The sequence below is a fragment of the Recurvomyces mirabilis genome, assembly GCF_035927965.1.
Source record: "Recurvomyces mirabilis strain CCFEE 5264 chromosome Unknown scaffold_16, whole genome shotgun sequence".
In the NCBI taxonomy this organism is placed as follows: domain Eukaryota; kingdom Fungi; phylum Ascomycota; class Dothideomycetes; order Mycosphaerellales; family Teratosphaeriaceae; genus Recurvomyces; species Recurvomyces mirabilis.
In genome coordinates, this window is record NW_027041950.1 from 274561 (window position 1) to 301175 (window position 26615).

General features: G+C 53.6%; 11 protein-coding genes across 11 annotated transcripts; 4 read left to right on the forward strand and 7 right to left on the reverse strand.

The window, feature by feature from the left end:
- Window positions 1-4279, forward strand: LTS14_006370 (uncharacterized protein; the record flags this gene model as incomplete). The annotated part of the gene is made up of 2 exons (XM_064839066.1): window positions 1-3061; window positions 3120-4279. 2 exons carry the CDS (start codon window positions 1-3, stop codon window positions 4277-4279), a joined length of 4221 nt encoding a protein of 1406 aa, XP_064693314.1.
- A 375-nt stretch (window positions 4280-4654) lies between these two features.
- On the reverse strand, window positions 4655-5914 carry CWC2 (Pre-mRNA-splicing factor; the record flags this gene model as incomplete). Its single annotated transcript, XM_064839067.1, has 2 exons — window positions 4655-5466; window positions 5512-5914. The coding sequence occupies 2 exons, from the start codon at window positions 5912-5914 to the stop codon at window positions 4655-4657; spliced, it is 1215 nt and encodes a 404-aa protein (XP_064693315.1).
- A 547-nt stretch (window positions 5915-6461) lies between these two features.
- On the forward strand, window positions 6462-8734 carry LTS14_006372 (uncharacterized protein; the record flags this gene model as incomplete). The annotated part of the gene is made up of 4 exons (XM_064839068.1): window positions 6462-7459; window positions 7510-8184; window positions 8260-8443; window positions 8513-8734. 4 exons carry the CDS (start codon window positions 6462-6464, stop codon window positions 8732-8734), a joined length of 2079 nt encoding a protein of 692 aa, XP_064693316.1.
- A 280-nt stretch (window positions 8735-9014) lies between these two features.
- On the forward strand, window positions 9015-9769 carry LTS14_006373 (uncharacterized protein; the record flags this gene model as incomplete). The annotated part of the gene is made up of 2 exons (XM_064839069.1): window positions 9015-9074; window positions 9122-9769. The coding sequence occupies 2 exons, from the start codon at window positions 9015-9017 to the stop codon at window positions 9767-9769; spliced, it is 708 nt and encodes a 235-aa protein (XP_064693317.1).
- Window positions 9770-9916: 147 nt separating this feature from the next.
- On the reverse strand, window positions 9917-10878 carry LTS14_006374 (uncharacterized protein; the record flags this gene model as incomplete). Its single annotated transcript, XM_064839070.1, has 2 exons — window positions 9917-10583; window positions 10640-10878. 2 exons carry the CDS (start codon window positions 10876-10878, stop codon window positions 9917-9919), a joined length of 906 nt encoding a protein of 301 aa, XP_064693318.1.
- Window positions 10879-11487: 609 nt separating this feature from the next.
- Window positions 11488-15694, reverse strand: LTS14_006375 (uncharacterized protein; the record flags this gene model as incomplete). The annotated part of the gene is made up of 2 exons (XM_064839071.1): window positions 11488-15511; window positions 15594-15694. 2 exons carry the CDS (start codon window positions 15692-15694, stop codon window positions 11488-11490), a joined length of 4125 nt encoding a protein of 1374 aa, XP_064693319.1.
- Window positions 15695-16108: 414 nt separating this feature from the next.
- On the reverse strand, window positions 16109-21234 carry LTS14_006376 (uncharacterized protein; the record flags this gene model as incomplete). Its single annotated transcript, XM_064839072.1, has 3 exons — window positions 16109-16675; window positions 16747-19802; window positions 20427-21234. 3 exons carry the CDS (start codon window positions 21232-21234, stop codon window positions 16109-16111), a joined length of 4431 nt encoding a protein of 1476 aa, XP_064693320.1.
- Window positions 21235-21586: 352 nt separating this feature from the next.
- Window positions 21587-22163, reverse strand: LTS14_006377 (uncharacterized protein; the record flags this gene model as incomplete). The annotated part of the gene is made up of 3 exons (XM_064839073.1): window positions 21587-21869; window positions 21921-22040; window positions 22090-22163. 3 exons carry the CDS (start codon window positions 22161-22163, stop codon window positions 21587-21589), a joined length of 477 nt encoding a protein of 158 aa, XP_064693321.1.
- Window positions 22164-22967: 804 nt separating this feature from the next.
- LTS14_006378 (uncharacterized protein) lies at window positions 22968-23404 on the forward strand (the record flags this gene model as incomplete). The annotated part of the gene is made up of 2 exons (XM_064839074.1): window positions 22968-23224; window positions 23281-23404. 2 exons carry the CDS (start codon window positions 22968-22970, stop codon window positions 23402-23404), a joined length of 381 nt encoding a protein of 126 aa, XP_064693322.1.
- A 531-nt stretch (window positions 23405-23935) lies between these two features.
- On the reverse strand, window positions 23936-24767 carry LTS14_006379 (uncharacterized protein; the record flags this gene model as incomplete). Its single annotated transcript, XM_064839075.1, has 2 exons — window positions 23936-24625; window positions 24699-24767. The coding sequence occupies 2 exons, from the start codon at window positions 24765-24767 to the stop codon at window positions 23936-23938; spliced, it is 759 nt and encodes a 252-aa protein (XP_064693323.1).
- Window positions 24768-25078: 311 nt separating this feature from the next.
- Window positions 25079-26530, reverse strand: LTS14_006380 (uncharacterized protein; the record flags this gene model as incomplete). Its single annotated transcript, XM_064839076.1, has 1 exon — window positions 25079-26530. The coding sequence occupies one exon, from the start codon at window positions 26528-26530 to the stop codon at window positions 25079-25081; it is 1452 nt and encodes a 483-aa protein (XP_064693324.1).
- Window positions 26531-26615: the final 85 nt, after the last annotated feature.

A 26615-nucleotide genomic window follows, 5' to 3' on the forward strand; every position in this document is an offset into this window, starting at 1 on the left:
ATGGCTGCTTCGTCCTCGACAAGTGCATCTATGCACGGCAGCATATATGGACATGCCTCTGTCTCGTTCTTTCCAGCAAACATACTAAATGGCAGTTCGAACCCTAGCATGATACTCGCGAGCACTGCGACGTCTGCGATACATAGCTCGTCTCCATATTCCACCGTGGTTGGGGCCAACACGACACTTGCGGCACACCTTTCTGGGACTATGGTATCATCAGCATCTGTCGTGCCGACAGCACACATGATACTGAATGCTACGCATAGTGCCGCCATCGAGACCCAGAATTCCACGTCAAGAGCCAGCATGTACTTACCATGTCCATCTGGCAATGCTTCGCTACATCCTCATAACGTGAATGCTTCGCACTGGGAAGCTTGTCAGGCCAGCTATGTTGCCTGGAGTAACGCCTTCGAGCCCGAGCTTACAACCTCAGTCGTCACACGCATCGAAAGCAACCACAGCCTAACTTTCCATGCCACATACGGGCATGCTAATGTTCATACGACTGTGAACGGCTATCCGCGAGCGCATGGTACGCTGACACCAACCTCGGTCACACAGTACATTACACGCTATCTGCAGACCAGCATCGAAACACAGACATATACATCCACCAGAAACGCAACATTGACGAGTCCGCGTCCGACATGCGCTATTGCCACTGCTCAGTGTAGCAGCATGTGGCAGAGCTACCTTAATAGCCTTGGACTACCAACGAACGTCGCCAATGCGACAGAGCCAATGATTACACCAATGCCAACGAATAGGCCGCGCTGTGCATTGGACAATACCCAGGCTACCTGCAGCAGTCCATCGTCTGCTGACGGACAATGTCAGATCGAGGCTGTCCTCGGTCGACTATTCTATTGGCCTTCGTTTGTCGTCGACGCCAAGGGCAATACCACCGGAACCCAGTACTACAACACATCGGAACCCATGACGGCCTTGTTTGGGACTGTCAAGATGACGTACCCCTCAGTGTACCTGTTTCTGTACGAGGTATCTGCTCGTACGCCAACAGCATCGAGCAAGCATTGTATCACCAGCGCTCCTCTTGGCGCATTGCCCAAAGTGGTGGAGAACAGCTCGGCGTCAAAGAAACCCCGAGCTTTCACGTTGGGCTGGACTCTTTTAGAGCTGCAAACCACTGCGCTGTCGAGCCTTGTCAGGGATCTGGGCCCCGGAGTAAACACAGCTAGTGCTGTCAGTGCCATTGCACATGGTGGCCGAGACTACGAACAGTGGATGCAGCGTATTGCGAGCAATACTGTGCTATGGAACAATTCAACCACTGCATCCTATCGTGTGGAACCAGTCAATTACCGCGGCTTGGGCGCACCGCCCGCGGAAGCCTACTATCTTCGTCCGGATGGTGCGCCTGGCTGCAACTTACGAGGTCCTCATCCTGAGTGTAGCACCATCTTCAACGGTGCGTATGTACCGCAACTAGCAGTGCCGACACAGGTTCGAGCCTTCCATCCAAGTTTTGCAGACTGTGCCATTGCCTTGCTCGGCAGTTTCGAGCCACCAGAGCCTATCTCGTCGGGCTACCAGTACGGACCCTCCTATGTTAGACATCCTGAAGCGGTTCACACTTCTGTCTCAACTGTGGATACTCCATGTACTTCTACATGCCGAGGTTGCTGTATGCCAGGAGGAGACATCGGGCCCTCGGCACCACAAATATTGTCAAGCCTACCACCAGCAACAAACCCCAGTTTTTCGAACAGCTGTGGTTCGGAAACGCAACTTCAAACTCACGACAATGCTCCCACGAATATCCCGGCTCCTGTCACAACAGGAGATAGTAGTCCTTTGCTGGACGATGACCCAGCTATTGCAACAGATCAAACGCTGGAATCCTCGCCAGCTGCCATCATTATGAGCTTTCTTTCATTCGGAGCCGCCGAGGGAGATATGAATAACGGAGCAGGCGTGGCAACTACCACGATCGCGAGTCCTGCTGTAACCACCGGACAAGCTGCTCCAGCGCTAATCAGCCATCCAAATGCTGTCTCGATACTCTCAGCGGCGTTACAGACCGAGGCGGTGGGGCATTCAGCCGATCAAACAGAACAAGCAGGCTCTGGAAGTGACGGAGGCATCGTGGGTAGCACGCCTGAAGCAGTCTTTAAGCCTGGAGCATCAAGTGGTTCGGCCCTGAAATCACCAGATGAGGTCCCGGTCACTGGCACCGCAATGAGCATCGTAAAAGCCGTGCAGACCGCCCTGAATCAAGGCGCACAGGTGTCGCAGGCGTCTATCGCTGTTGTGACAATCGCTCGGACTGCATACACAGCGAGCGCTAGTGAAAACAAAAACTTCGCTGTCATAGGCGCTGCTACGCTGACCGTGGGCGGCCAAGCTCAATTGCTTGATGGACAGACGATCAGCGCTGCCTCTGGTGGTGTTATAGTCAATGGCCAAACAGTTTCGTACAGCGCTCCCAGGACTCTTGCACCAACTACGCAAGGTGCCCTCGTCACGATCGGCGGTCAAACCTTCACAGCTGTTCAGGTTGGCTCTCCGAGCACTGTCAGACTTGGTGACTCTATATTATCAGTCGGAGGCCCACCAGCTACCATATCTGGGCAAGTCGTTAGTCTTGGAGCAGCAGGCTTAGTACTTCTGGGCGGCGGGAAGTCACTAAGTACAACTCCTCTGAGTCCAGCATCAACCACCTTGGCACGCGCAATTCCCGTGACGCTAGGCTCGCAGACATTGACAGCTGCCGAGCTCGGTTCTGGCACCTTTGTACTCGGCTCTGTCACATTCAGTGCAGGCGGCGCAGCGGCGACTATATCTGGCCAGATTTTCTCTGCAGCGAGTTCTGGACTACTCGTCAATGGACAGACGCTGACGGTCGAAGCCGCTGGTTCGTCACAGTCAGGTGTCGTATTGTCCGCAAGCTCGCGCGTGGTTACAGCCGCAGAAGTGGAGCCAGGTGTGTTTGCAATTGGAACGGCACTTGTCACTGCTGGTGGACCAGCTATTGCTGCCGCTGGGGAGTCCTTCTCGGCCATTCCTTCGGGTCTCATTGTAAACGGGCGAACAAGTTTGTTTGGCGTCTGCATTACCGACTGCCACGCCCAGTGGAATTGTGCTTTTTCAAGGTGCCCTATCCGTCACAGCGATCGAGATAAGCCCTGGCGTCTTTGCGATCGGCTCGAAGACAATAAGTGCTGGTGGGCCCGCTGCCACGATCTCTGATCTAAAAGCATCTGCAGTGGACTCTGGGATCGTTGTTGAGGGACAGACCATAGCAGCTTCTGCTCCACCAAGAACGAGTCCCGCTGTGAGCGGCGTTCGCTTTCCAGCAAGTCTGAATCTTCCTACAGCTACGGAGATCAGTCGAGGTGTTTTCTCAATAGGCTTGACAACTTTGTCTGCTGATGGTCCGGCTATGACTGTATTGGGTCACATTGTCTCAGTTGGCGCTTCTGGTCTGGTTGTTGATGGTACCTCATACAAAGCATCTAGCCTTCCAGCTCTTTCGACCGGAGTGGTCTTCACAGAAGAGACAAGTCTTGCTACGGCCACAGAAATCGCTCCGGGCATCTTTGCTGTAGGCACAGCGATTCTCAAAGCAGGAGGCCCAGCCATGTCGATATCTGGCCGCACGATTTCTGCTGGACCAAGTGGTCTCTTGGTGGACGGTACTTCTTGCACTGCCTCAGGCTTGCCACCAGCACCAACTGGCGTGGTCTTCACTCAAGGCTCAATCCTCGCCACAGCCACAGAGATGGCTCCTGGAATCTTCGTCTTCGGTACCGCAACACTTTCCGTGGGAGGACCGGCCGCAATGATATCTGGCCAGACTCTCTCAGCTGCGGACAAAGGTCTTGTAATCAATGGTCAAAGCCTCACCGCCTCTACGCTCGTTCCTCGTCCTACATTTGGTGTCCTGCTCACCGAATCCTTCAAGCAAACAACAGCAACAGAGATCGGACCCGGAGTCTTCGCCATAGGTACCGTGACTCTGACAGCGGGGGATTTAGTAGCTACGATAGCTGGCGAAACGATTTCTGCTGTTGCGGATGGGCTTGTGGTAGATGGACAGACTGTGAGTGCTAGCTTGCTGCAAGGCTTGACGAGTAAGGCGACGGCGGTGACGACGCAAGTGTCGTTGAGCGCGGCTGCTGCGGCAGGAGGCCCAACACAAGCGGTGGCTAGTGGTACGCAGAAGGCGAAAAAGTCTTTTGCTGTACGGCTTGGTGGTTCGAGGTTGTGGGTGATGGCATGCCTGGCGCTTGTGGCAATACTTTTAGGCTGAGAGGTCCCATTTCCAAACCACCGCAACAATCATTGAGGGGGTGAACATTTGGATTTTGGACATGTCGGATGAGGGACAGACTGCAAGGGGATGAGCTTACGATCAGCGTTCAGCGACCGCTCAATAATCTGCCAACACTGAATGCAAACGTGAAGTCGCTTTGGACAGCTGGCAGAAAAGCTGGAAGTGGCCGTCTTAGTGAAAAGCTTTCGCTTCACTCGATAGGTATGCTACAGTCATGGAGAATCGTGGGAAAGATGGCTGATATGAGTCCCAGAACCAGCGCCGCTCGCTAAAGGTATACACAGGCCGTTAAGCGCGGGTCCAAAGTACTGCTGCCATGATCGACCTTTACGTTCTCGCGTACATGGACGATCAATCATCATCATCATCTTCGCTATCACTTCCATAGCCCACCAATGCACCAGAAGGTCTGTCAGGCGCTTTCGTCTCTGTGCTCGTAGCTTTGAACCCTCGCAATGCAGCCAACGTTGACGCCCCAAGCAGCCCACTCTCGACCTTTTCGTCCTGGATTGCCACCCCTCCCACCATCTCCTCCTCATCCCCATCTTCCGCCTCAGGCGCCTCGAGCATCCTCTTCTCCTCCGGCGCATCCAGCCTAGCCTTCTCAGAAGCATACCACACATCATCCGGCGCCTCATACCCCTGCAGTCCAAAACTCCCCTCAATCTTCCTCCTCTTCCTCTCCTCCTGCGGATCCGCACCCTCCCACCTCCTCCCCTCCAACTCCGCCACATAACTGGCCGGCAGCGCCCTTCTGATCGCCTCCGCAGCCTGCTCCTCCACGCGCCTCGCCTCTCGTTTCTGCGCGACGGGGTTAGGATCGACTGTCGCCCAACGCACGTTGAGGGTCTCGTTGTTGTCCAGCATCTGATGCGCCATGGCTTCTTTCGCGAACTCGGCGTTTGCGAGATGTGTATACGTGACGAAAGCCACACCGCGACTGGGTAAAACACGAGTCCGCTCCACCTGTCCCCATTCCTGGAAGTGGCGGGCCACGACTTCCTCGATATCGTCTGTGACGTGTATGCGGCCAATGTACAACGTCCTGTTCACCCTCATAAAAGACCCCACCCCTCCCATATCATCCCGGTAATCACTAAACTTATCCCGTCCAAAACAGTCCACATTACTAGGATAAATATCTCCCAAGCCACCCTCTTTAGCTGACCGGCTGTTGGGTAAGCGGTGCAGGTACTCGCAATCCTGACCCCGAGGACACAATCCTCGAGCGAAAAAGAGACAGAAGTAGGATCCGGGGACTTTATCGGCGCGCGTGTAGCCGCTGTCGGTTGCTACGTTGCATCGGCCTTTGGCTTGGGATTTGCTGCTTAGAGAGTCCTCGCGGTCGCCGCCGGACCATTTGTTGTACCAGATGTTGAAGATTGTGCCTGTTTGCGGTGGCGGTATGGATTTGAAGAGGGCGGGATCTTGTTGGGGCCGGGCGGGTCGTCGTTTACGTTTTATGATTTTGGTCCTTTTGACTTTGGTTACGGTGCCATCGGTGTTGGTGGTGGTGGTGAGTTCGGTGGATGAGGTGGTGGGTGGTGCGGTGGTGTCTTCGAAGGCTGCTGCTGGGAGAGAGTCCGGGACTGGTGATCCAACGTCGGCCATATCGTAGAGTGTTGCGGAGTGTGATATGTGGTGAAGGCATGAAAGTGTATGTGTTCAATCTACAGAACTATTGGAGATCCAGACTCATGTTTCTTGGCAGCATGTGACCGCACTAGTCATGCAGCAGACCTCCGAAGTTCGCCGCATCTTCTATTTCAGCGTCACTACACCACGGATACATCGAAAGTAAACTGCTCCGCTACCACAGGCAGTGCCAGCGGCCGTCCTGGTCATGTCGCGTCAGTCTCTGCGCCTTGTAAGCTGCGGCGTATTTCGACTCACGTCATGTCAAGACTCGCATTCCATCTCCGTGTCTTCCTTGCGGGGTACAGTAGAGATCAGCACTGCAGGAACATCCTACGGAAGAATTGGCTGAATGGGCAAGCTTTCGGTCGAATATGGCGCGAGTACGAGAGCACTCATGGCGTAGTAGTGTCAAGTAGGCAAGTATGTAAGTCGAGTTCCTTTCTATTGCCACAATATTTCCTCTACGAATCCTCACTACTCTCGCCATACACGTAGATTGAGGATGGGATCTCGATCGACCATGGCAGGCCTGGGACTTGCAGCATTGGCTCTTGTACCACTTGCCTCATCCCTGACATGCTGGCGGGACACCAACTGCACAGGCCCAACCGACACAGCTTTCCCAGGACCATGGGAAGCGAACAACTTCTCGCCCGCAAGCCGTACTGTCTCTCCAGCCACGGTGTTCTCGTTGGACGACACATCCGCCACCACACCCTACCGAGGAACCTCTCAACTAGAAGGCAACGGCACCGCACTAGTCTACGATTTCGGCATTGAAGTGGGCGGGATCGTGACAGTCAAATACAGCACAACAGGCGGCTCTGGATCCCTAGGTCTCGCTTTCACAGAAGCAAGAAACTGGATCGGTCTAGCAAGCGATTCATCCAATGGCGCTTTCGGCAGCTCGAATGCGTCTCTGAGGAACAACATCGACCAAGGCTGCAACGAGGGAGCTCTTCACGACTACTTCACCAGTGCTGGCAATCACAGCTATACGATGGACTTGCCACATCTCCGAGGCGGGTTTAGATATCTCACCTTGTTTCTGCTTACAAACAGCAGTGGCACAGCCCTTGATATTAACGACGTGACGCTCGAAATCGGCTTCCAACCTACCTGGTCCAACCTCCGCGCCTATCAAGGCTACTTCCACTCCGACGACGCCGAGCTCAACAAAATCTGGTACAGCGGCGCCTACACCCTCCAGACCAACAACGTCCCTACCGATACTGGAAGGTGGATCCCCGCGCTGACTTCTGGTTGGGCAAACAATGGGACACTGTCCAATGGCTCGACGGTGATAGTCGATGGTGCGAAGCGTGATCGTGCCGTCTGGCCGGGCGACATGGGAATCGCTGTCCCTTCCACTTTTGTCTCGATCGGTGACTTGGAGAGTGTGGTTAATGCGCTATTGACCATGTATGCACATCAGAATAAGGATGGGAGCTTTCCTGAGGCTGGGCCACCGTTGTTGCAGCAAGGGAGTGATACTTATCATATGTGGACTATGATTGGGTGAGTCTTGGACTACATATTGGCCATAGTGCGCTGACTGATTCGGGCAGGACGTACAACTACGTGCTTTACACAAATGATACAGCTTTCCTACAGCATATCTGGGGCCAGTACCAGTTCGCTATGGAATATGTCTACAAGAAGGTCTTGCAGCCGGATGGTCTGCTCAATGTAACCGGTACCCGTGATTGGGCTCGCAATCAGCAAGGTGGCAATAACACCGAGGCCAATATGATATTGTACCGCACCTTAATCACTGGCTCTTCTCTCGCGACATGGGCAGGCAACAGCTCTCTCGCTTCGACGTACACGGCGCGAGCAGAGACGTTAGCAGGCAATATCATCAAGAACACCTATGATACCGCCTACGGTGCGTTCAAAGACAATAACACGGACACGACCCTGCATCCTCAAGACGCGAACAGCATGGCGCTCCTCTTCGGTGTCCTCTCCAACACCTCCTCTCAAGCTCAATCTGTCTCCGAGCGCCTAACAGATAACTGGACACCCATTGGTGCTGAGGCGCCAGAGCTGGTGAACAATATCAGTCCCTTCATCAGCAGTTTCGAGATCCAGGGTCATTTTACTATCGGACAGACCGATCGTGCGTTGGACCTGATTAGGAGGAGTTGGGGCTGGTATTTGAACAATCCGAATGGGACGCAGAGTACGGTTATTGAGGGGTATTTGACTAACGGGAGTTTCGGGTATAGGAATTATCGAGGGTTCGTTCTTAGCTTCCCTTACCTGGCTCGGCTGGGTTGCGAACTGTGAGGTGGTTTATACTGACTTGGTGGCAGGTATAATTACGATAGCTCATATGTGAGCCACGCTCATGGCTGGTCGTCGGGTCCGACGAGCGCATTGACGAATTATATTCTTGGGCTTGAGGTTACGGGGCCAGCGGGTAGTGAGTGGAGGTTTGCGCCGCAGTTCGGAGACTTGACTAGTGTGCAGGGTGGGTTTATGACGAAGCTTGGGGTGGTAAGTCTTGCTCTTTATCGTGAGAGAAACTCTCAAGCATGAGCTAATTTTATTCTTCGCTGCTTGTAGTTCCAAGCGTTGTGGAATGTGACGGATGGCGGACGGGGATATGAGGCTTCGTGGAAGGTGCCAGAGGGCACGACGGGGAGTGTTACGCTGCCTTCTTTGCCTGCTGGCTGCGACGGAAATGTTACGTGGAATGGAAGGCATCATGGTCGAGTTGGCGGGCGGGGTGGGATGAAGTCGGGTGCTGGTGGTGGGTGGCACAATGTGCGAGTCGTGCCGTGGTAAGTGTAGCTATGAAGTGAAGAGTATCGATAAGTACACTGGTCACAACCCAAGCATGTCGTATAAGACCACATATCGTCTGTACGAGTAGAGTTTGTAGGGAACAGCCAGCCGTGCACAATAGCCGATCACTTGTGAAGTGCCGACAACGGATCCACTTCATCAACCACGATCCGACTCAATATACACCACACTTTTCTAATGCAAACATAGATCGCAATTCTCTCAGCCGCGATAACATCGATACACACATTTCAAGCCCGGTAGAAAGAGATATCGGAACATGAGTGTCTTCTACGAGCCGGGAAAGACGTCCCATGGGCTACCACGAGATCCATTCAAGGTCAGATGCATTCTGTCCAAAAACACGTAAAAGCTAACAAGAAGCAGTCGTGCGTAACACCGCGACCCATAGGCTGGATCTCCACACGCAGCAAGAACGGCGTGGACAATCTGGCGCCGTATTCACAGTTCAATAACCTTACCTTTGACCCGCCATACGTGATGTTTGCAGCCAACACGGACATGAACGAGAATCGAAAGGACTCCACCGTCAACGCTGAAAGTACAGGAGAATTCTGCTGGAATGTCGCCACCTGGGATCTGCGAGAAGCCGTCAATGCATCAGCTGAGTGGTTCGACCGTGATGTCGATGAGTTTCAACGAGCTGGTCTGGAGAAGGAACAAGCCAGGACTGTTAATGTGCCTATGGTCAAACAGAGTCCTATCAAGTTTGAATGCAAGTACTATACTACGCTCCGTCTACCAGGAAACCCACCCATGGGATCGGTGGACGTGGTCATTGGGAAAGTGGCGGCAATTCATATCGATGAGAAAGTGCTTACGGACGGGATGATTGATCTGGATAAGGTAAGGCCGATCGCGAGGTGTGGGTATCATCAGTACACTGTTGTGAGAAAAGATACTATGTTTGAGATGATTATTCCGGGTGATCCAAAGCAATTGGTGGGATTGGAGGGAAATGCGGCGGGCGCGAAGGCTTTTGCTAACGGGCATGGAGCGCAGCCGACCAAGTAGTCACATATCTGGTATGGGTATTTCGAGGCTGCAGCTTGTCATGCCAAATGCCTCAGGCTTGAGGCCAACCTCCTCCACCTCGTTCGAGCCACATAAGGCGAACTATCTCATCTACCGGGCTGACGAAGCGCTGGGACGAATAACGACTCACCGCGCAGGCTTCTCAAACAGATAATGACACACACCCCAAGTATCACCATCCGCCCAATCGAACAACTCCGCACAAGCCATATAAAACACCTGCCACCGGTGAAACCACTTCAACGTCTCCTCCTTCCCATACGTCTCCTCCAAATGCGGCCAGATCTCCACCTTACTCGCGTTCATCTTCTTCAACCAGTCATTGCACGTCTGGGCGTAATGCTTGCCACTGACCCACCATTGCTGAGTGACTTGCAGATCGCGCTGGAAATACAGCATCAGATCAGCCGAGGGCATCGTGCCACCGGTGAAGAAGAAATCCGTCATCCAGCCCGTCTCAAAATCGTAGGGGGAGTCCTTGTGAGCGAAGAGATGTACGAAGAGTTTACCTCCTGGTTTGAGTAGGGTGGAGACTTTGGCTAGGAGGAGCTCGTAGTTTTTCATGTGTTCGAAGAGCTCGATGCTCAAGACTCGGTCAAAGGCGCCTTCCAGTTCTGTGGCAGTGAAAGTGTGCTCGGCAATGTCTGCTGTTACTACGTTGAGATTTGAAAGTCCTTTTCGACTGGCCTCGGAATCGATATACTGCTTTTGTGTCTTTGAGTTTGAAAGTGCTGTGATCTTGGCGTTTGGGAAGACTTCTGCCAGGTAGAGTGATAAAGAGCCCCATCCACAACTTTTGATCCTGTTAGTACACTGTCACAGACGACTTGATAGACACGAACGCCATACCCAAGGTCGAATATTCTCATGCCATCCCTGAGTTGTGCCTTCTCAACATAACTCTCCAGCATAGCAATCTCAGCCTGCGCCAACGTCTCGGTTCCCTTCGGATACAGACAACACGAATACTTCATGCGTGGACCAAGACACGCCGAAAGCACTCCAGTGCCTACCTCGTAGTGCTGTGAGTTCGCTGCCGCGGTCTCAATGGCAATGGGTCTTGACCGTAGAAGCTCGACATACTTCATTTTCGTGGCATAGCTTTCTGATAGCGAAGTGGACTTGATAATATTGATACGTTGCTGGAGCTGTTGTCTGATGCCTCTTCGAAGGACGAATTCTGGTAGGTAGCCGCCATCGACCACGGCTTCGATTATGGAGTCTATTCACAATCGTCAGTCTACTATTGGGATGGACTCTACAACCGTCACTTGCCGTAGTTCATGGTGGCTTCGCTAATTTAATCGTCACCGTTTGAAGTCAATATCGATCTTTAGCGGTGGTCTTTTCTTCAGAGAGGTGTCGATATATGTGGTTTCAATAGTGCCACTGTTCCTTTTCAACGGAGTCTGCAAACTAGGCGGTTTTGGTATTTTCCCCTACGTCATCAATCTTGTACGCTCATGGCAACGAGGCATAGGGCAATCTCACGACAGCGGCCTGCTTGACATGTAGGCAGGCGCTGCGATGCATAAAAAGATCAATAACGTAGAACAAGAGAAGAGATGCGTCCACTTGCATAAAGAGCTAGAGGAAATCTCCGCCCGACGAAGCTCACGACGATGATCATTGCTTGTCACGCAAGCCTTCGTGTATCATCATTGTACAATATCTATACCACACCATCCACCTCGGCACTATATCCTCATATCCTCCCTAACAACCTTATACTGCTTCCTAACCTTACTACCCCTCCTCGCCTTGCCAATCCATCGTGCTAGCACAGGGAACACGTTTCGCTCGCAAGCATAACTGACGACAAAAGCCCCGCCACCCAGCACCAACACGAAGACTCGGAAGCCTTGCGACATCCACGTCAACTCCATCAGATCCGTAAGCCAAGGCGCCGGATCAAAAAGCATATACGACGTTACCGCCAAAGCCACCAACAACGTAATGACAAACGGCAGGTTCTCCGCCATACTCTGCCGGAACGGCTTTCCAACCGAGAGGACGACGGCGGAGAGGATGTACTGGTAGCAGCTCAGCAGAAAGAGCGTCGTGTTCTCCGAGTTTAAGGAGTTCGAATGTCCCTTATCCAGAACCGGGGGCTGATACCACGGCTGCTGTCTGACCACAATCCAGCCAATAAGTTGTGTAATCACGCACAGAGCGATCTGGCCTAGAAGCGGCGTAAGGACCTTCCTGCTCACCAAAGAAGCCGTAGGTCGTTTCTTCGCCAACTCCGGATAAGGCCCGCTCCAGCCCATGAAGATGGCAATCGGCAAGATCAGCAGCAAATCAATGTACAAGAACTGAAAATCCCCCAGATTGCTCGCCGAAGCGTACAAGAAGCTGACACTCGTGAATTGAATCGCCGAGTACAGACTCATGTACTTGAAGCAAGAGAAACTCGTCACGAGCGCCGCTCTCCCCTCTCTTATGACCTCGGGAACACAAGAGATATCAAAGACCCGACTAGTAAAAGGCGCCGCGACCGAAGCCTCCGCCTCCGATAACGAGATCCCCACGTCCGCGGCTTTGAGGGCTCCGCAATCGTTCGCTCCATCGCCGCAGAATCCGGCGCAGTAGTCCAGACTCTGCAATTTCTCCACGAGCTCATGTTTCTCATCGGGCGACATACGGGCGAAGACCTGGCCGACGACGAGCATTTCGCGCAGGACTTTAGGGGAGGCGAAGTCCACGAGCCAGCGGAAGACGTCTCCCGACACAGCCACGCTGTAATTCCGGAGGTTCGAGACATCGTAGGGAAGAGAGGAGTCGTGTTCGGCGGGAGGCGGAAGAGGTTTGAGAGTGGACTCGTCGAGGGTGTAGACCGGGTTGTCTACGCTTTCCCAGGCGAGTTTCGAGAGTGGCGTATGTGCGTCCCCTTCGACGAAATGCGGGACGAAACAATGGGCCGTGCGGTCAACGACGCCGCACTCCCTTGCCACACTGATAGCGGTAAGGATATTGTCGCCCGTGCACATGACCGTACGAATATTAGCCTCAACCAACTCCTCAATAATCTCCGTCGTGCGCTCCTTAAGCTTGTTCTCAAAGATAATGAAGCCCACAAACTCAAGATTCGACTCCGCCTCCTCCCGCTTCATCTTCTGCACCTTCAACCAATTCAGCTTGAAAATATGCTTCGTTGCACACGCAATCACCCGAAAGCCCCGATGCGTGTAATAAGCCAGCAGCTCATCGTAATCCGGCGGGAAGCTGTCCGGTCGACAAATATCCTTCATAGCCTCCGGCGCACCTTTGACGTAAACATCTCCGCTCTTGTCCCCAAACTGCCTGACCACCACACTCGCGCGCCTCAACTGCGAAACAAACTCGAACTGCTTTAGCACCCCGAGTTCGATAGGTCGACCGCGATTAGGTGAGTCCTCCTCCTCATCAATGTCGAATTCCATTCCCGGGGGCGGGCGCGCAACCGAAGGCGTGAGAGATTTATCCTCGTCATCCTCCGCACCAGCCGAAGGCCTCTCGGATCCTTCCTCGTACTGCCAGCGCGTATACTCGAACATCTTCAGATCCAGCGGATCGCCGATGAATTCGTCGTCTACGATACGGAGGCTGTGACATGTAGCCATTGTATACAGGATAGCCTTGTTGGCATTGTAATCAATCGTCGGATCCCTTTCGTACTGGCCTCCAGGGAGGAGAGCAGTAGAGTCAGACAGGATATCGCTGAATCTATTCAGCGGCCTCGAAACGACCCGAACACCAAGAACATCCAGACCATCTTCCGTAAGCGTGCCAGTTTTGTCAAAGCACATGACGTCGATTTTGCCTCCGACATTGACGCGCTGTGGACTAATGCAGAAGATCAACTTCGACTTCAGTCTCTGCAGAGCGAAATTTGTTCCAATAGTCAGTGTAGCTGGGAGCGCAGGCGGAACGACAATGGTAATGAGATCCAACGCCCTCACAATAATCAATCCCGGATGAATCCCCAGCCGAATGAAGTTGACCAGCGTGGCCAGGAAACCAATGCCTGCAATCCCACCCATGACGGAGATATACCTGAACGAATCCCGATAGAACTTGAAGCCAGATGGCTTAGGAAACAACATCGACCGCACCAGTGCGCCCTTAGTCGTATTAAACCCTGTTCGCACCACCAGCGCCAAAGCAGCAGCCTCATCACTCTTATCATCCTGCGGCCGTCTGGCGCGGATGATCTTCGTCCCCGAAAAGAGCATATGCTTAGCCACCTCAGGATGAATAGCCGAAGCGCTCAAGTTCAACAACTCCAGCGTCTCATCGCTCGAAGCCGTCTTGGAGACCGGTACCGATTCTCCAGTAAGCATAGATTCATTGACGATACAATCACCAGAAAGCAACAGACTATCGCAAGGGAACTGCCCGAGATTCGGATCCGTGACCTCGTAAACATCGCCCGGAACTAGTTCAGAGGACTCGACGTACCGCCAGAATCCACCGCGGAAGACTCGAATATCACATTCGAAGCGGGAAATTTCGCGAAGACGTTTCATAGTCTGTTTTGTTTCGATCAGAGTGGTTGTGATACTCATGGCGGAAATGACGAAGATGCAAGCAGCATAGTAGTAGTACTCATCCAGTGACCAGAGGACCAAACTAGCGATCTGGAAAACGTAAAAGGGGTGAAAAGCTTCATCCATGAGGAGTTGACCAGTAGTTCTCTGTTCGATATCGATAGCATTCTTGCCAAAGATCTTTTCACGGTTCTCGGCTTCGTCTGTATCGATGCCTTCGCGTACGGCGGCCATGTCCGTCCAGGCTGGATCTTGCCAGGTATTGCCTAGGACGAACTTGTCTTTGACCGGGTGGTAGCAGAAGCGGATGTAGCGGTAGTCCAGGATCCTGAGCTCGTCGAGCACTGGGTCGTCCATTTCGTCGTAGTCTCTAAACTTGCTCTTTTCTGGATCGCCGAAGACGGCGGAGAGCGAGTGCCCGAAGTCCTGTTTGCTGAGGTTCTGGATGATCATCTCACCCCATTGATTCTCAATGACGACCCAATCGCACTTCCCTAACGGCGTGACTCTTCCGACAATCTTGACATACCATCTCGGCAGCCACCTAAGCAACAAATAGCCCAATCCACCTGTAAGCACGCAAAGCGTGACGTACACCGCGAACCCAAACAACGAAGTACTGAATCCGGCAACCACAATCGTCATATCCTCGGTCAGGATATAAATTTTCTGGCTGACCTTCTCCCCTCCTCTCCCATACCCACTACCTCCCGAGTCCGCCGAAGTATGTCTCTTCAACAACGGCGCATCGACAGAACGTCGACTATCCGTACTCCGTCTCGAACCCCGTGAACCACGAGACATCCTCGAGAACCCCGAGCTCTTCCTCTTCCGTCCGATACTCGGTCTCCTGCTCCCCTCACTCTCTCCATCCCCAACCAAACTCTCGCTCTCCTCCCCGCCATCCCTCTCCACCCCACCATTAGCATCATCCCCGTCCCCGTCAAACAAATCCTCCGGCGCTAGACTCCCATTCTCCAAGTCGTACTCGCCCTCGTCCATCAAAGCATCCTCAGGCACCTCCTCCGTACTATCAAAATCCCTCTCCTCCTCATAAAAAGCAAAACTCGCATTCGAATCCGCCCGGCTTCGGCGATGGGAAAAGGCCGAGGTGGCGGTGGGCACACTCTCCGACATGGGACCGGAGAATACTTCGTCTTGCGCCATTTCGACGTCGGTAAGGAAGCTGGCTCTGCGGGTAGAGGTGTCATGTGATTAGTGGCTCGCCATAGACATGTATATATGTATGTGGTGGTACGAAGGCGTAGACTCACTCGCTCATGTTGCTCTCGCGGCGGTACATTGTGCTGCCACGCTGCCGGTTCTGGCGCGCCCATTCGTTTTCGTCCATGGAGGATTGCCGGCTGCCGACCATGGTTGTGGAGTTGGAGGACATAGTACTTCACCCTATCGAGACCGATGTCTCTACTTTGGCGATGTCAGCTCATCATAGGGATCCGATAAAAGCGTAAGCATGAAGCATTTGCGACGATGATGTTGCACGCGACTTTTTGCCGTAGGGTAGCGTCCAAAGTTTCGGGTCGAGGCCGCCCCACTAATTTCATGCACCATGCCGCTGAACTAACTGCTTTGGGCGGCGACGACGAGGACGAAGAAAGATAGTTTTTACGAGAGATCGAATTGATCAAATCACTGTTCCTTTCGCAGCCACTCGCGCCAAGGGTATATAATGCAAGCACCAGATAAGCTAACAAAGCAGACCGCCACCCTATCTATCTACACCCCCAGCACCCGCACCCACACCCATACCCATCCCCATCCCCATCCATCACAAAACATACCCACCACCCCCCAGAACCCCCTCAAACCCCCTGATCCCTCTCCCCTCCTCCAACTCCACAACCCACCAAAGCGCCTCCTTCGCCTTCCCAAGCTGCCCACTCAACTCGTAAGCCCTCGCAAGCACGAGCCACGCCTCAGGCAAATTCCATCCGGTTCCCAACTTCGTGAGGGAAGAGAGGAGCATGTATGCTCGATCCCTCGCAGCCAGCCGATTGAGCTCAGCGGGGGAGGGGTCCTTTTTACTACTGCTGTTGCGAGGAGGAGGTGCGCTGCGGCCGGGAGAGGCGAGGTGAGAACCTGCTGTTGCTGAGGACTGGGTGGTCGGGATATTATGCTGGGCCGTGGGATTGGGGAGGAGGGAGTTGGAGCTGGAGGTTGGTTGATACAGCGGTGGTTGAGGTGGTTCAGCAGGCATTTTCTGCTCATAGATATCCATAAGCAGGTTCGAAAGCCCGATGATGCCGTCTGCATGATCCGGAAAGTAGCTGAGCGCGTGTTCGTAGTACTCCATCGCTTCGAAGGGCAGTTCGCGGGCAGATGCCAGGTCGCCTTTCTGTATATCAATTAGCGCAATCCCACGATTTCGATCTCCAAGACACGATGCACTCGTATGCATGGACTTACAGCAGCCAATACATTCCCCCACAACTCGTCAACGCTCTTCCCACCACCCCATCCCTTCTGGTACAACGCCAGAGCACTAACCTGCTGAGCTTCCTTCTCCGCCTCAAAAGCTTCGACAAGTCTGACCGACTCCTCCACAGCACCGGCAGCGTCATCGTAGAAGCCGGCTCGTACGTACAGGCCGGCTACGAACAACCAGACATTGACCAGCACGCTAGTCTTATGTTGTCGCTCTTGCAGCAGGTTGGCATGCGGTAATGCCGTTCTGCCGTGGGATGTGGGTGGTGGTGCTGGTATTCGCACATCTTGCTCTGGAGGGCTCTGGTCGTGTACAACCGGTTCTGGCCAATCATTAGGAGATCGATCGTGAGGAATCTCCTTGAGCGGTTGCTGTGGACCAGATGTCATGGTGTTCGTTTGTGCATGGTCAGTCACAGCAGAGCCTTTGGGCGGTACCGCAGGTGACTGTTCGTATGCTGCGCCGTTCTTCTCATTCAAACCCTTTGTGCTCTTCTTCGAGCGCAGGCTGCCAGTTTTACTGAATTCGCCGTTGTGTCCGCGTACTTTGAATGGCAGATGCACGTGATGGTCGTGATGATGATGGCCAGACTTCTCCTTTCCCGCTGCTTCGCCGTCCTCGTTAGTCACGGTGATGGCGATAGGCGCTCCTGTAGTATGACCATTAGACGCTGGCGATCTAGCAGTACTTGTATTGGCTATGTTCACTGTGCTGCCGGAAACAACTTTCTGGCCTTCCTTCTCGGCACTATTGCGATTTGATCGCGGTCGTATACTGCCCGCTATACTGCGAAGTGTGCCACCGCCGGCTTTCGAAGGCGGTGGTACCATCGTGGCAGCCGTGGCAGGCCGCTTAGCAGGCACTTTCAAGTCCTCAATACTGCCAAAGAGCCTTGCATACAGCCGTAAGAGCTCATTGCTAGAGTCCACAGTCTGCTCCGGCCCTTCCGTAAGCTCTAGAAGCGCAAGTTGGCTCATCTTGAGCTGTAGAAGCGCCTCCTTTTCGAAACCATCCATGTGATCCACAACACCTCGCTGAACACGAGGTCTAGTCGCAGAACCTACGCTCGCCAAACTCTGCCCATACAAGTTTTGAGGCTCGCCGAACTGCTCAAAAGCGGCGTCGCACATCTTGATTGCACCATCGTATTCATCGGTAGCCGTCAAGCATAACGCGAAGAGATGCCACAGCGGTACGAGCTGTCTTTGTTTGCTGTAGTCACCGTCGTCCTCGATAGAAGCTCTGGATGCTGCGAGGGCACCTTTCAGTAGTGCGATCGCTGAGGATACATCATGCGCTTCGGCGAGCAGCCGGCCTAACGCGAAGATTGTTTCCAGGTCGCTAGAGTTCTGTGCAAGTGATTGCTTCAGTGTCTCGATAGCGTGTGTCTGTAATGCAAGTCGTGCATCCGAGTCGTACGTTGTCCTCGACCATTCCGCTTTGCTGATGCCAATAGCTTTATATGCAGCTGCTATCGTGTACGGCTGGAGTTCTGTGACAGTGGATCGACTTGGCGAATCGATCCCAGCAGGTCGGGTATCGTTGCTAGCTTCGATCTCGTTTGCCACCTGTGGCGCTTGCTCGCCCAACCACTTTTGTATCTGCGTACCAACCTCCAGTGCCTTCTCCGCTTGTTCGCGGTCACCGTACTTGCACAGCACACGCACAGCTTCGACAGCAGTTAAGACGGCTGCGTCATCGTCGTCAAAACCCAGCTCGTGCTCTGCTGTCTTCTCTGCTCGTGCTTTGGCTTTGCCGATTATTTCGACATAGCTGTTGAAAGCATGCATGGCTAAATCATACTCGCCGAGTGCAGCGTGGACCGTGAACAGCTGGCGCAGAATGGCAGTCGAGTGGAAGGTCTTTGTCGCAGCGCGGTAAAGTATATCGAGCATACCACGTCCCAATGCAACCTTACCACCCTCGCCGAGCTCCTCGTCAGACCAATCTGCGCCGCATAGTAATCTCCAGTTTACCATCGCCTCCTCAGCCCAGCTCTCCACTTCGATGTTCGACTCGCTTGCTTTGGGAAATTGTGTATGGTTGAGAAGCTGGGTCTCGTACTCTACTTCCACCTGCTTCAGCTCCGCTCGCTGCCGTTTTCTAGCCTCGACCAGCCGCTCATCAGTCATTCCGTTGCTGGAAGCAAGTAGTAATGCCTGTCCCGAGCTAGCAGCAGTATTGTAAATAATACCGTGTCGGAGGATGGTAGACAGAATGTCGTAGTATGCTTTCCATACACCGCGTCTCGGGATGTCTACTCTTGAGGGAGTGCCACCGCTACCTGACACGGGCGCAGGCGCTCTTTGCCAGAAGCTCGCCCATGATCGAAATGATACCAGGGACTCGTTCAATGCCGCCGGGGAAGGCTGGCTAGCCGCCCTGTAGCTGTACATACATCCTCGTGCAATAAGTCGTTCGGTCCATCTTCGAAGCTCCTGTGTACGTGTGCCTGGAGCCTGAGCTCCTGCCGCTCGATATACGCTTTGCGCCTCCTCCGCGTGTCCTGTTGTCTCGAGCGCAGCGGCTCTGATATACGCAGCCTTGGCCTCGCATACTTCCAGCCAACCCAGTGGTGTACTCCTGCCACCGCTCGTATTTGACGATTGAACATCACGAGGCAGTGCTTTCAACGCAGCAGTAGCATCCTCCTGCAACCAATGTATCTCCGCTATACATGCACTGGCGCAGTATGCCTCGTCGGGTGTGGTCTTAGGACCAGTAATAGCCTGCTCAAGCCTCGGTATCGCCTCGCCAAGACTATGTAGACTCGCAGTGCCTGTAGATGAAGCAGATGTTGGCCGATGCGAGGCGGAAGCTATCTGCGCCTCTGTTCGCGCTACCAGGGTGAAGCATGATCTCTCCGGTGCATGCTTATCTGTCTTCCGCGCCAGTTCCGGTGCCTCCGACCATCTTCCATCGCATAATGCCTGGTCTAATGACGCCAGATATCTCTTGCCCTTTTCCGGATTGGGTGCCTTCAAGGTGACGCTCATGTCGTGCGTGGCTCGGGGTGGCTTGTGTTGCTCGTAGTATGCTATCGCAAATACATCGCCGTCCTAGTCCTAGTCCTCCCTCTCCGGCCAAGATTGTCTGCTGTAACAAGATGTTGGAAACCTTTCCTCTGCCTCCACAAAATGTGCCAATGTCCCCCCATGTGGCTTCCCGAGCACGATTATAGTAAACCGAACGTTATTGGTCGCTGAATCGCGTGGCTGCACGGTCCAACTATGGCATATATCTACTCTGAACCTCAACTTCACTTCTCCTACAAACGACACATGATAGCCTCTTGGACGCTTAGCATTTGTCAAAACCACTACAGCAGGATACGTAGAGCCATGCTGCTTTAGCCACGAGCTCGATTGCCCACGGGCTCGAGAGCAACACGTTGTGTCATCTCGCGACACTTCGGACCACAACAATGGCCAGGCACGCTGAGCACCGAGAGCAAAGGTTTCATGAGCAATCTGCTGATTGCTGACTATGTGACTGGCCCACCATATCAAGCACTTGCTTCGTAGTCGAGCTCAAGATCACTATGATCACACGTGTCTGGCTTTACTTCGACAGGCCAAAACCCACCTAGATTTCTGCGCTTCCCTCCTTGATCATCCAGTCCCCGGATCTGGTGGTCCCATAGGAGCAAACAGGTTCATACCTGGGGGTCCCATCATCGGCTGTCCCATTGGCGGACCCATTGGCATCGGCATATTCATCGGCATCGCCGGTAAGCCCTGTGGCGTCTGAGGCATGGGCGACAACGCCTGAGCTGGACCACCGATCATATGCTGCACTGCCGGAGCAGCTGCCTGGCCGCCATCATCATCACTATCATCATCGTCTTCTTCAAGATTACCTGTCCCCAGAATCCTAGTCAGGACATTCTTATGCAGAGTCGCCGACAGAGCTTGTGGTGTCTTCATCGAGTTCGGCAGTGGATCCATCAGAGCCGGGCTGAGAGTCATGAGTGCCTGGATCTCCCCCTCCAGCTGCGCATATCGACCCATTGGATCCTTCTGCTTGGAGATCTTCTTCTTTGGCGGCGGCCCTGATCTCCCGTCAGCGGCAAGACCCAGGCCGTACGGATCGTAATTCGGCCAGGCGGGTGTATACTGCAACATGCCAATAACACTGTACCCATACCCAGTAATAGTCTGCGAAGTCTCAGCAGAGATTTGTTCATCACCGGGACCTTTCTTGCGGTTTGGATTCGCATCGGCGGTGAAGCTGAGCTGCAGAAAGTGGCTCACTTGGTCCTGCCGGATGGTCAGGCACTGCTGCTGCTCGTCCATGCGGTCCGTGATAAGCGTTCGTAACGACTTTGATGGCTCGAACTTGGCCGCGCTCTGTTGCTGCATGGCGAGCGGGTCGGGGTATGGCATTCCATATCCGTACATGGCTGCTTGCATGTACGGGTCGGCTGATGGGGCTTGATGATGGATACCCCACCTGGATCTCCTGCCCATAATAGAAACGATTCTGGGTTGAGTATTTGTGGCAAGTGGGAAGTGGGATGCTGCTCGTGTGTGTTTTGTGCAATCTTTTAGTGTGGGTATTGGTGTTGTTGCTGAGCAGAACCAAACCCACCGGCTTACTTATATCCTCGCAGATAGGAGGCCGAGTTCACTACCTTTGACAACACAGTCTTGATGATCACCTTAATCACTGGAAGTTCTGCGATAAGCGCCGGCGAGGATGCATGACACGATCACCCAAAATGTAGTGACTAGCGGCAAGGGGGGAAGTCTGAAGGATCGACCGTCTATCGAGCAGTTCTAGTGCCGCCCCGCGGAATCCAATCGGTAATCGCTAGGGAGCCTATTCGTCATCATCGTCATCGGCAGCCGGTGCAGCAGCGCCGCCTCCGCCTTGTGCTCCCGCCATGGGATTGCCGCCACCACCGGCCATTGGACTGCCGCCGGGAGGACCTCCCATTCCCATGCCGCGCAAGCCAATTCCTGGCAATCCCATCCCCGGCATGCCTCCGCTCATAGGACCTCCCATTCCCATACCTGGCATACCCATTCCTGGGAAACCCATGCCTGGTAGACCTCCCCTCAAACCAGGCATCATACCCGGCATGGGCATGCCAGGTCGCATTCTGCCTCCTTGTCAGCTCGGTGAACAGACTGAGAGCGATGTGGACTTCTACCGAGTTCTCATCCCGGGCATCCCAATCCCAGGCGGCATCCCGGGCATTCCTCCGCCCATGGGCCCGCCTCCCATCATTCCTGGCGGTCCTAGTATCAGAGATGGTGGGCCGGAACCAAGCCTTGACCTTAATTAGCAGAAGTAAAGTCACAGAGGGAGACAACACTGACCCAGGCATCATACCAGGCATACCTCCACCCATCACACCTGGCGGGCCTCCCATCATGCCCGGCGGACCTCCCATCATACCTAGACGACCTCCCGGTAGACCTCCCGTCATCCCCGGCGGAAGTCCCGCCGGCGAAGGTGGTCCACTACCGAATCTGAAAAGCTGTCAACACGGACCATAACTTGAAGGTGATGTAACACTTGCCCTCCCATCATTCCAGGCATTCCGGGCATGCCAGGCGTACCGCCACCACCCATACCGCCCATTCGAGGATCCATCATCTGTGGCGAGCCTTGCATACCGCCCATCATACCCCATGGATCGTCTCTAGATCCTTTCTTCTTTTTGCCCCCTCGATGCATCACCCAGGCCTGGCGCTCGTAGACACGTTCAGCTCCGCCGTCGATCTTAAAGCTGTTGAAGAATTGATTTGGCATATCAACCTTGACCGGGTGTCAATCACAAATTCTGTGTACTGTTGAGGTAGCTGTCTGAGTGTGTTGATAGAATCGTGGTAAGAAATGTGGTACTACTGTTGAGAGCAGGATGTTTTGATCATAAAATACGAACCAAACCGGTTCCACGATGGTGAATGCTGAATAGCCAGCTTCATCGACCCATTGCTACCTTGACTGTCTATCTCTTCGATGCACTGCGTGGCCAGAACGTCTGGTCTTCAGTCACTGAATCCGTCGAGGAGAGACATACTTAAGTAAATTTTCCTGCAAATTCTTACTTCTACCTTTACACCACATACGAATCTCTCCTGTCCCTAACCATCGACTGATTATTGAATTCATCGAAAAGAGGCAATCTTGACCGGTATCATCACTTCACGACTCCCATCAGCGCAGCTTGGCCCGTACCCACAATCTCAACATGTTTCCAATCTTCCCATCACCCTTTCTCGCAGGAGGCTGGTTTGGCAGCCCAATGCTGTTCCCTCAAGCTGGCGTCCTGCCCAACTTCGCTTCGATGTATTGTGCCGAGGACGAGGAGGCAGACGGCGAATGGACAGTCTCAGGGATGGGTCCTAGCAGAAGAGAAATTCGCCGGCTGCAGCGTGAAGGGCTTGTGGGTCCGATGCTGCAAGCTCCAGGATTGGGTCCTCATGGTGCTGTTGCTTTGCCTCCCTGGTGAGCCTTGTGCTCGTTTGCTCCGAGACAGCGGAGTAATGCTGATATTTGTATAGGATGGCACCTTATGGCTGGGCTCCACCTGGCGGGCTGATCGGCTCTCCTCATGGTGAGTGGAGCCGTCAGTATCAGAGATCAATTGGTCAGAAGAGCAAGGCGCTGAAGGGTCTGAGTTGGTAGGGCAGCCGCCTCAGCAATCGGGGTGACAACTTTTGCTTGTGGAGCGAATGCTGCAATAATATTGAATGTGTCAAGCTATCTGCACTGTGAAAATGTACTAAGACTCTTTTGCCCACGAGTGCGAGGCAGCGTGAAACTATAGCTCGTCGTCGGTCAGCCCGATTTCGTGAAGGTAATGACTCGCACAGCTTAGTCTTCAAAATGATGCTCTGGACAATTTGTTCATGTTACTCAATGATCTCGCGTGTTAATTATGCTCATACTGGGCCCCTAGCTCGAGGTACATCTACCATCCAACGATCTATCTGGGAGACGGAGAACATGAAACTGGATTTGTGGTTCTAAGATCGAGGCATTGAGAGAAGCTGGAATTGTTCACATGCATCGGCATCACCCGCTGTTTATTCAATGCCGCTTTTTGTCTGACTCGCTCCAGCTAGGGTCTCATGGCTACCAGCTACAATCCCTTGCACGCCTTCAAGGAGGCCACCAGCCGCCATATCCGCCGTATCGCCTCAGTGACCACTATATCTAGAAGCCATAGCCTCCATAGCCGCCGTAAGGTGGAAATTCAGGATATCGACCGCCATATGGTAAAGCCGCCGGATAGGCACCGAATGGAATATAAGGCATGATACCAGGATAACCTCTCAAATCTACAATTCCATCCTCGAGTCCCACAATAGCTGGATCGATGTCGAGCTCGTGGAGTTTTGCGACGACTAGGGGCAACGCAGCTTCGCCTTCGCGGTCAATCACCGCATTCATCCTGCGGATACTCTGAGCAGCGAGAGATTGTGTTTTCCGAGCCGTACGTGCGCTTATGAATGGATCATCGAACGCCATCTGCATCGCAGCTGCGAACGCTTGCTTTATGGCCTGAGTGCCAGGTGTGCCGCCCTGACTGATCGATGTAGCTTGCGGCATGGGCCGTGTTGACATAGACTGTACAGGCAATTTAGCCTGCGTTGCGACTATATTGCTCTGGGACCTTATAGCGGGTGGCGAAGGCTTTTGGTAAGCTGCAGGCGCTTTTGGCCTCTGAGGCTGTTGAAATGGCAGCGATTGCGGTCGCTGTGGAATCCCTGGCCGTTGAGTCTGCTGTAATTCTGCCGGATCTTGAGCCTGGGCTGGCTCGGCGATGTTTCCACCGCTCTGCAAGAGCTTGTTGAACAAGTCCGGGTCTATGGTGTTGTGCTCGTGCGAGTTTGGTGGATTTGACTGGAGTGAGGCTGTGATCACGGTAGTGTCCACGATACAGGCTTCCAAGCAGTTTGCTGTATTGATGGCGCACAAGATATGCTTTGGGGATTTTAGAAGAAGCAGGAGGGATATGTGTAATGATAAGTAGGGTCAGCGCCATAATTGTAGACGCGCGTGACTATGGAGGACGAGATCGGTGCTAGTCACTGGTCGCTTATGAAGGATGACCGTCGTAGTGAATACCTAGTAGGAGGGAGCGTAGCGATCGAGGGCGTACTCCTGATATAGTGCTCTTTACTGCTCCCAGACGACAGTGACTGCTTTCTATTGTCGTAGAAATGTTAGTTGCGGAAAAGATCATATTTGCAAGCCTACAGACCCGCTGATATTGCTGTGTAGGCGTCCACTGCTGGTATAGGAGGCCTCTCGGTCCGAGGAGAAAACATAAGCAAAAGTATAAAGGCTGATCTGTCACTTCTTGCCTTTTCTCTCTTTGTTCTTTTTTTCCTTCTTCTCCTTCTTATCTTTGTCATGTCTCGAATGCTTGACTGGCTTCGATGAACTCGCCACAGCCGTCGAGCTCGAAGCAAGCGCCGGGAGTTGCTGCTGGTTATACTGCGGATAAGGAGCATATTGAGACACAGCAGTCATCTGATACTGCTGCTGGCTCGCCACTTGCTGCTGGCCTGGTGATGTATATGCGATCTGCCCGTGAGGCGAGTACTGCTGCTGCCCTGCATATGCCAATTGGGCCTGCTGTTGAGCAAGTGCGAGTTGTTGCGCGACCTGCATCTGTTGGGTGTACGGCGCAATCAAGTGCGGGTCGTGCGGGCTCTGCGTCAGCTGCAGTGGCTGACTTGCATCCTGCAGCTGTTGGTGTGTGGGCTGCTGTGTGTAGCCTTGCTGCGCGCCGGCTGCTTGAAGCCGCTGCTGAGTTGGCTGCTCAGCATACAGCTGCTGGGCACAAGTCGCGTTGTCAGGCTGCACTCGATTCTGCTGTCCGCCGTCAGACGAGCAACTCGTCGTGGTTGTGGTCGTCTGTTGGACCATGTAGCCACCGTACGGCTCGACATTTTGGGCTGCGCTCTGCCTCGAAGCTGCTGGAGTAGCTTGCTGATGGTAGGCCTGTAGGGCAGTGCTACCTTGCGGTTGTTGCGGTTGTTGCTGTTGTTGCTGTTGTTGCGGGTACTGTTGGTACTGGGCATATTGCTGTGCAGGTGGAGAAGCCGCTTTCTGCTTGCTCTTGCTCTTGGTCGGCTGCTGCAAGTATGTGGCAGCTTGTGGCACCTGTTTGGCGACGGCCACCTGATGAGCCACCTTTTGTTGAGCGCCTTGACACGCTTGCTGTGGATAGGCCGCTATCTGTTGTGCTGGCGGAGTCACCTGCTGGTGTCCTTGGTGCCTTGGTTGAGTATACGAAGTGTTCTGCGACGTGGGAGCCGTGATCTGCTGGTACGCCTGCTGAGGCTGCTGCTGATACTGCACTGTTTGCTGCATAGGCGGGGCTGTCTGCTGGTACCCTTGGTAAAGTGGTTGCAGATATCCGATCTGTGGTTGCGCATACTGCTGCATAGGCTGTTGAGCTTGCGCAGGTGCATGTGCCTTTGCCTTTGCAGTCTTACCAGACTTGATGAGCTCCCACTGTTGCTTGACCAGTGCATCTGCCTTTCCAGCATAGATATTGTCGCGGATCTTGATGACTTCCGCCTCAGGAGTGCCGGTCTCCGCAGCTTGCTCAATAAAGTGGTTGACAACGGCTTCACGTTTCTCAACCATCATCGCAGCCTGAGCGTCGGCCATCGCCTGCTTCGTGTTGTCGGTCTTGGTGGTCGTGGTGGTCGTCGTCGTGCTCTCCTGAACCTGCATTTGTCCATATTGGCTGCTCTGGCCGCCTTGAGCGTTGCTCGTACGCCTGGGATACATGACTACAGAATGGAGTAATGTAGTCCAACGAAGATGATATGTTACTGTGGCTAATCCTGGTACGATGATCTCTGTTCCAACCGTG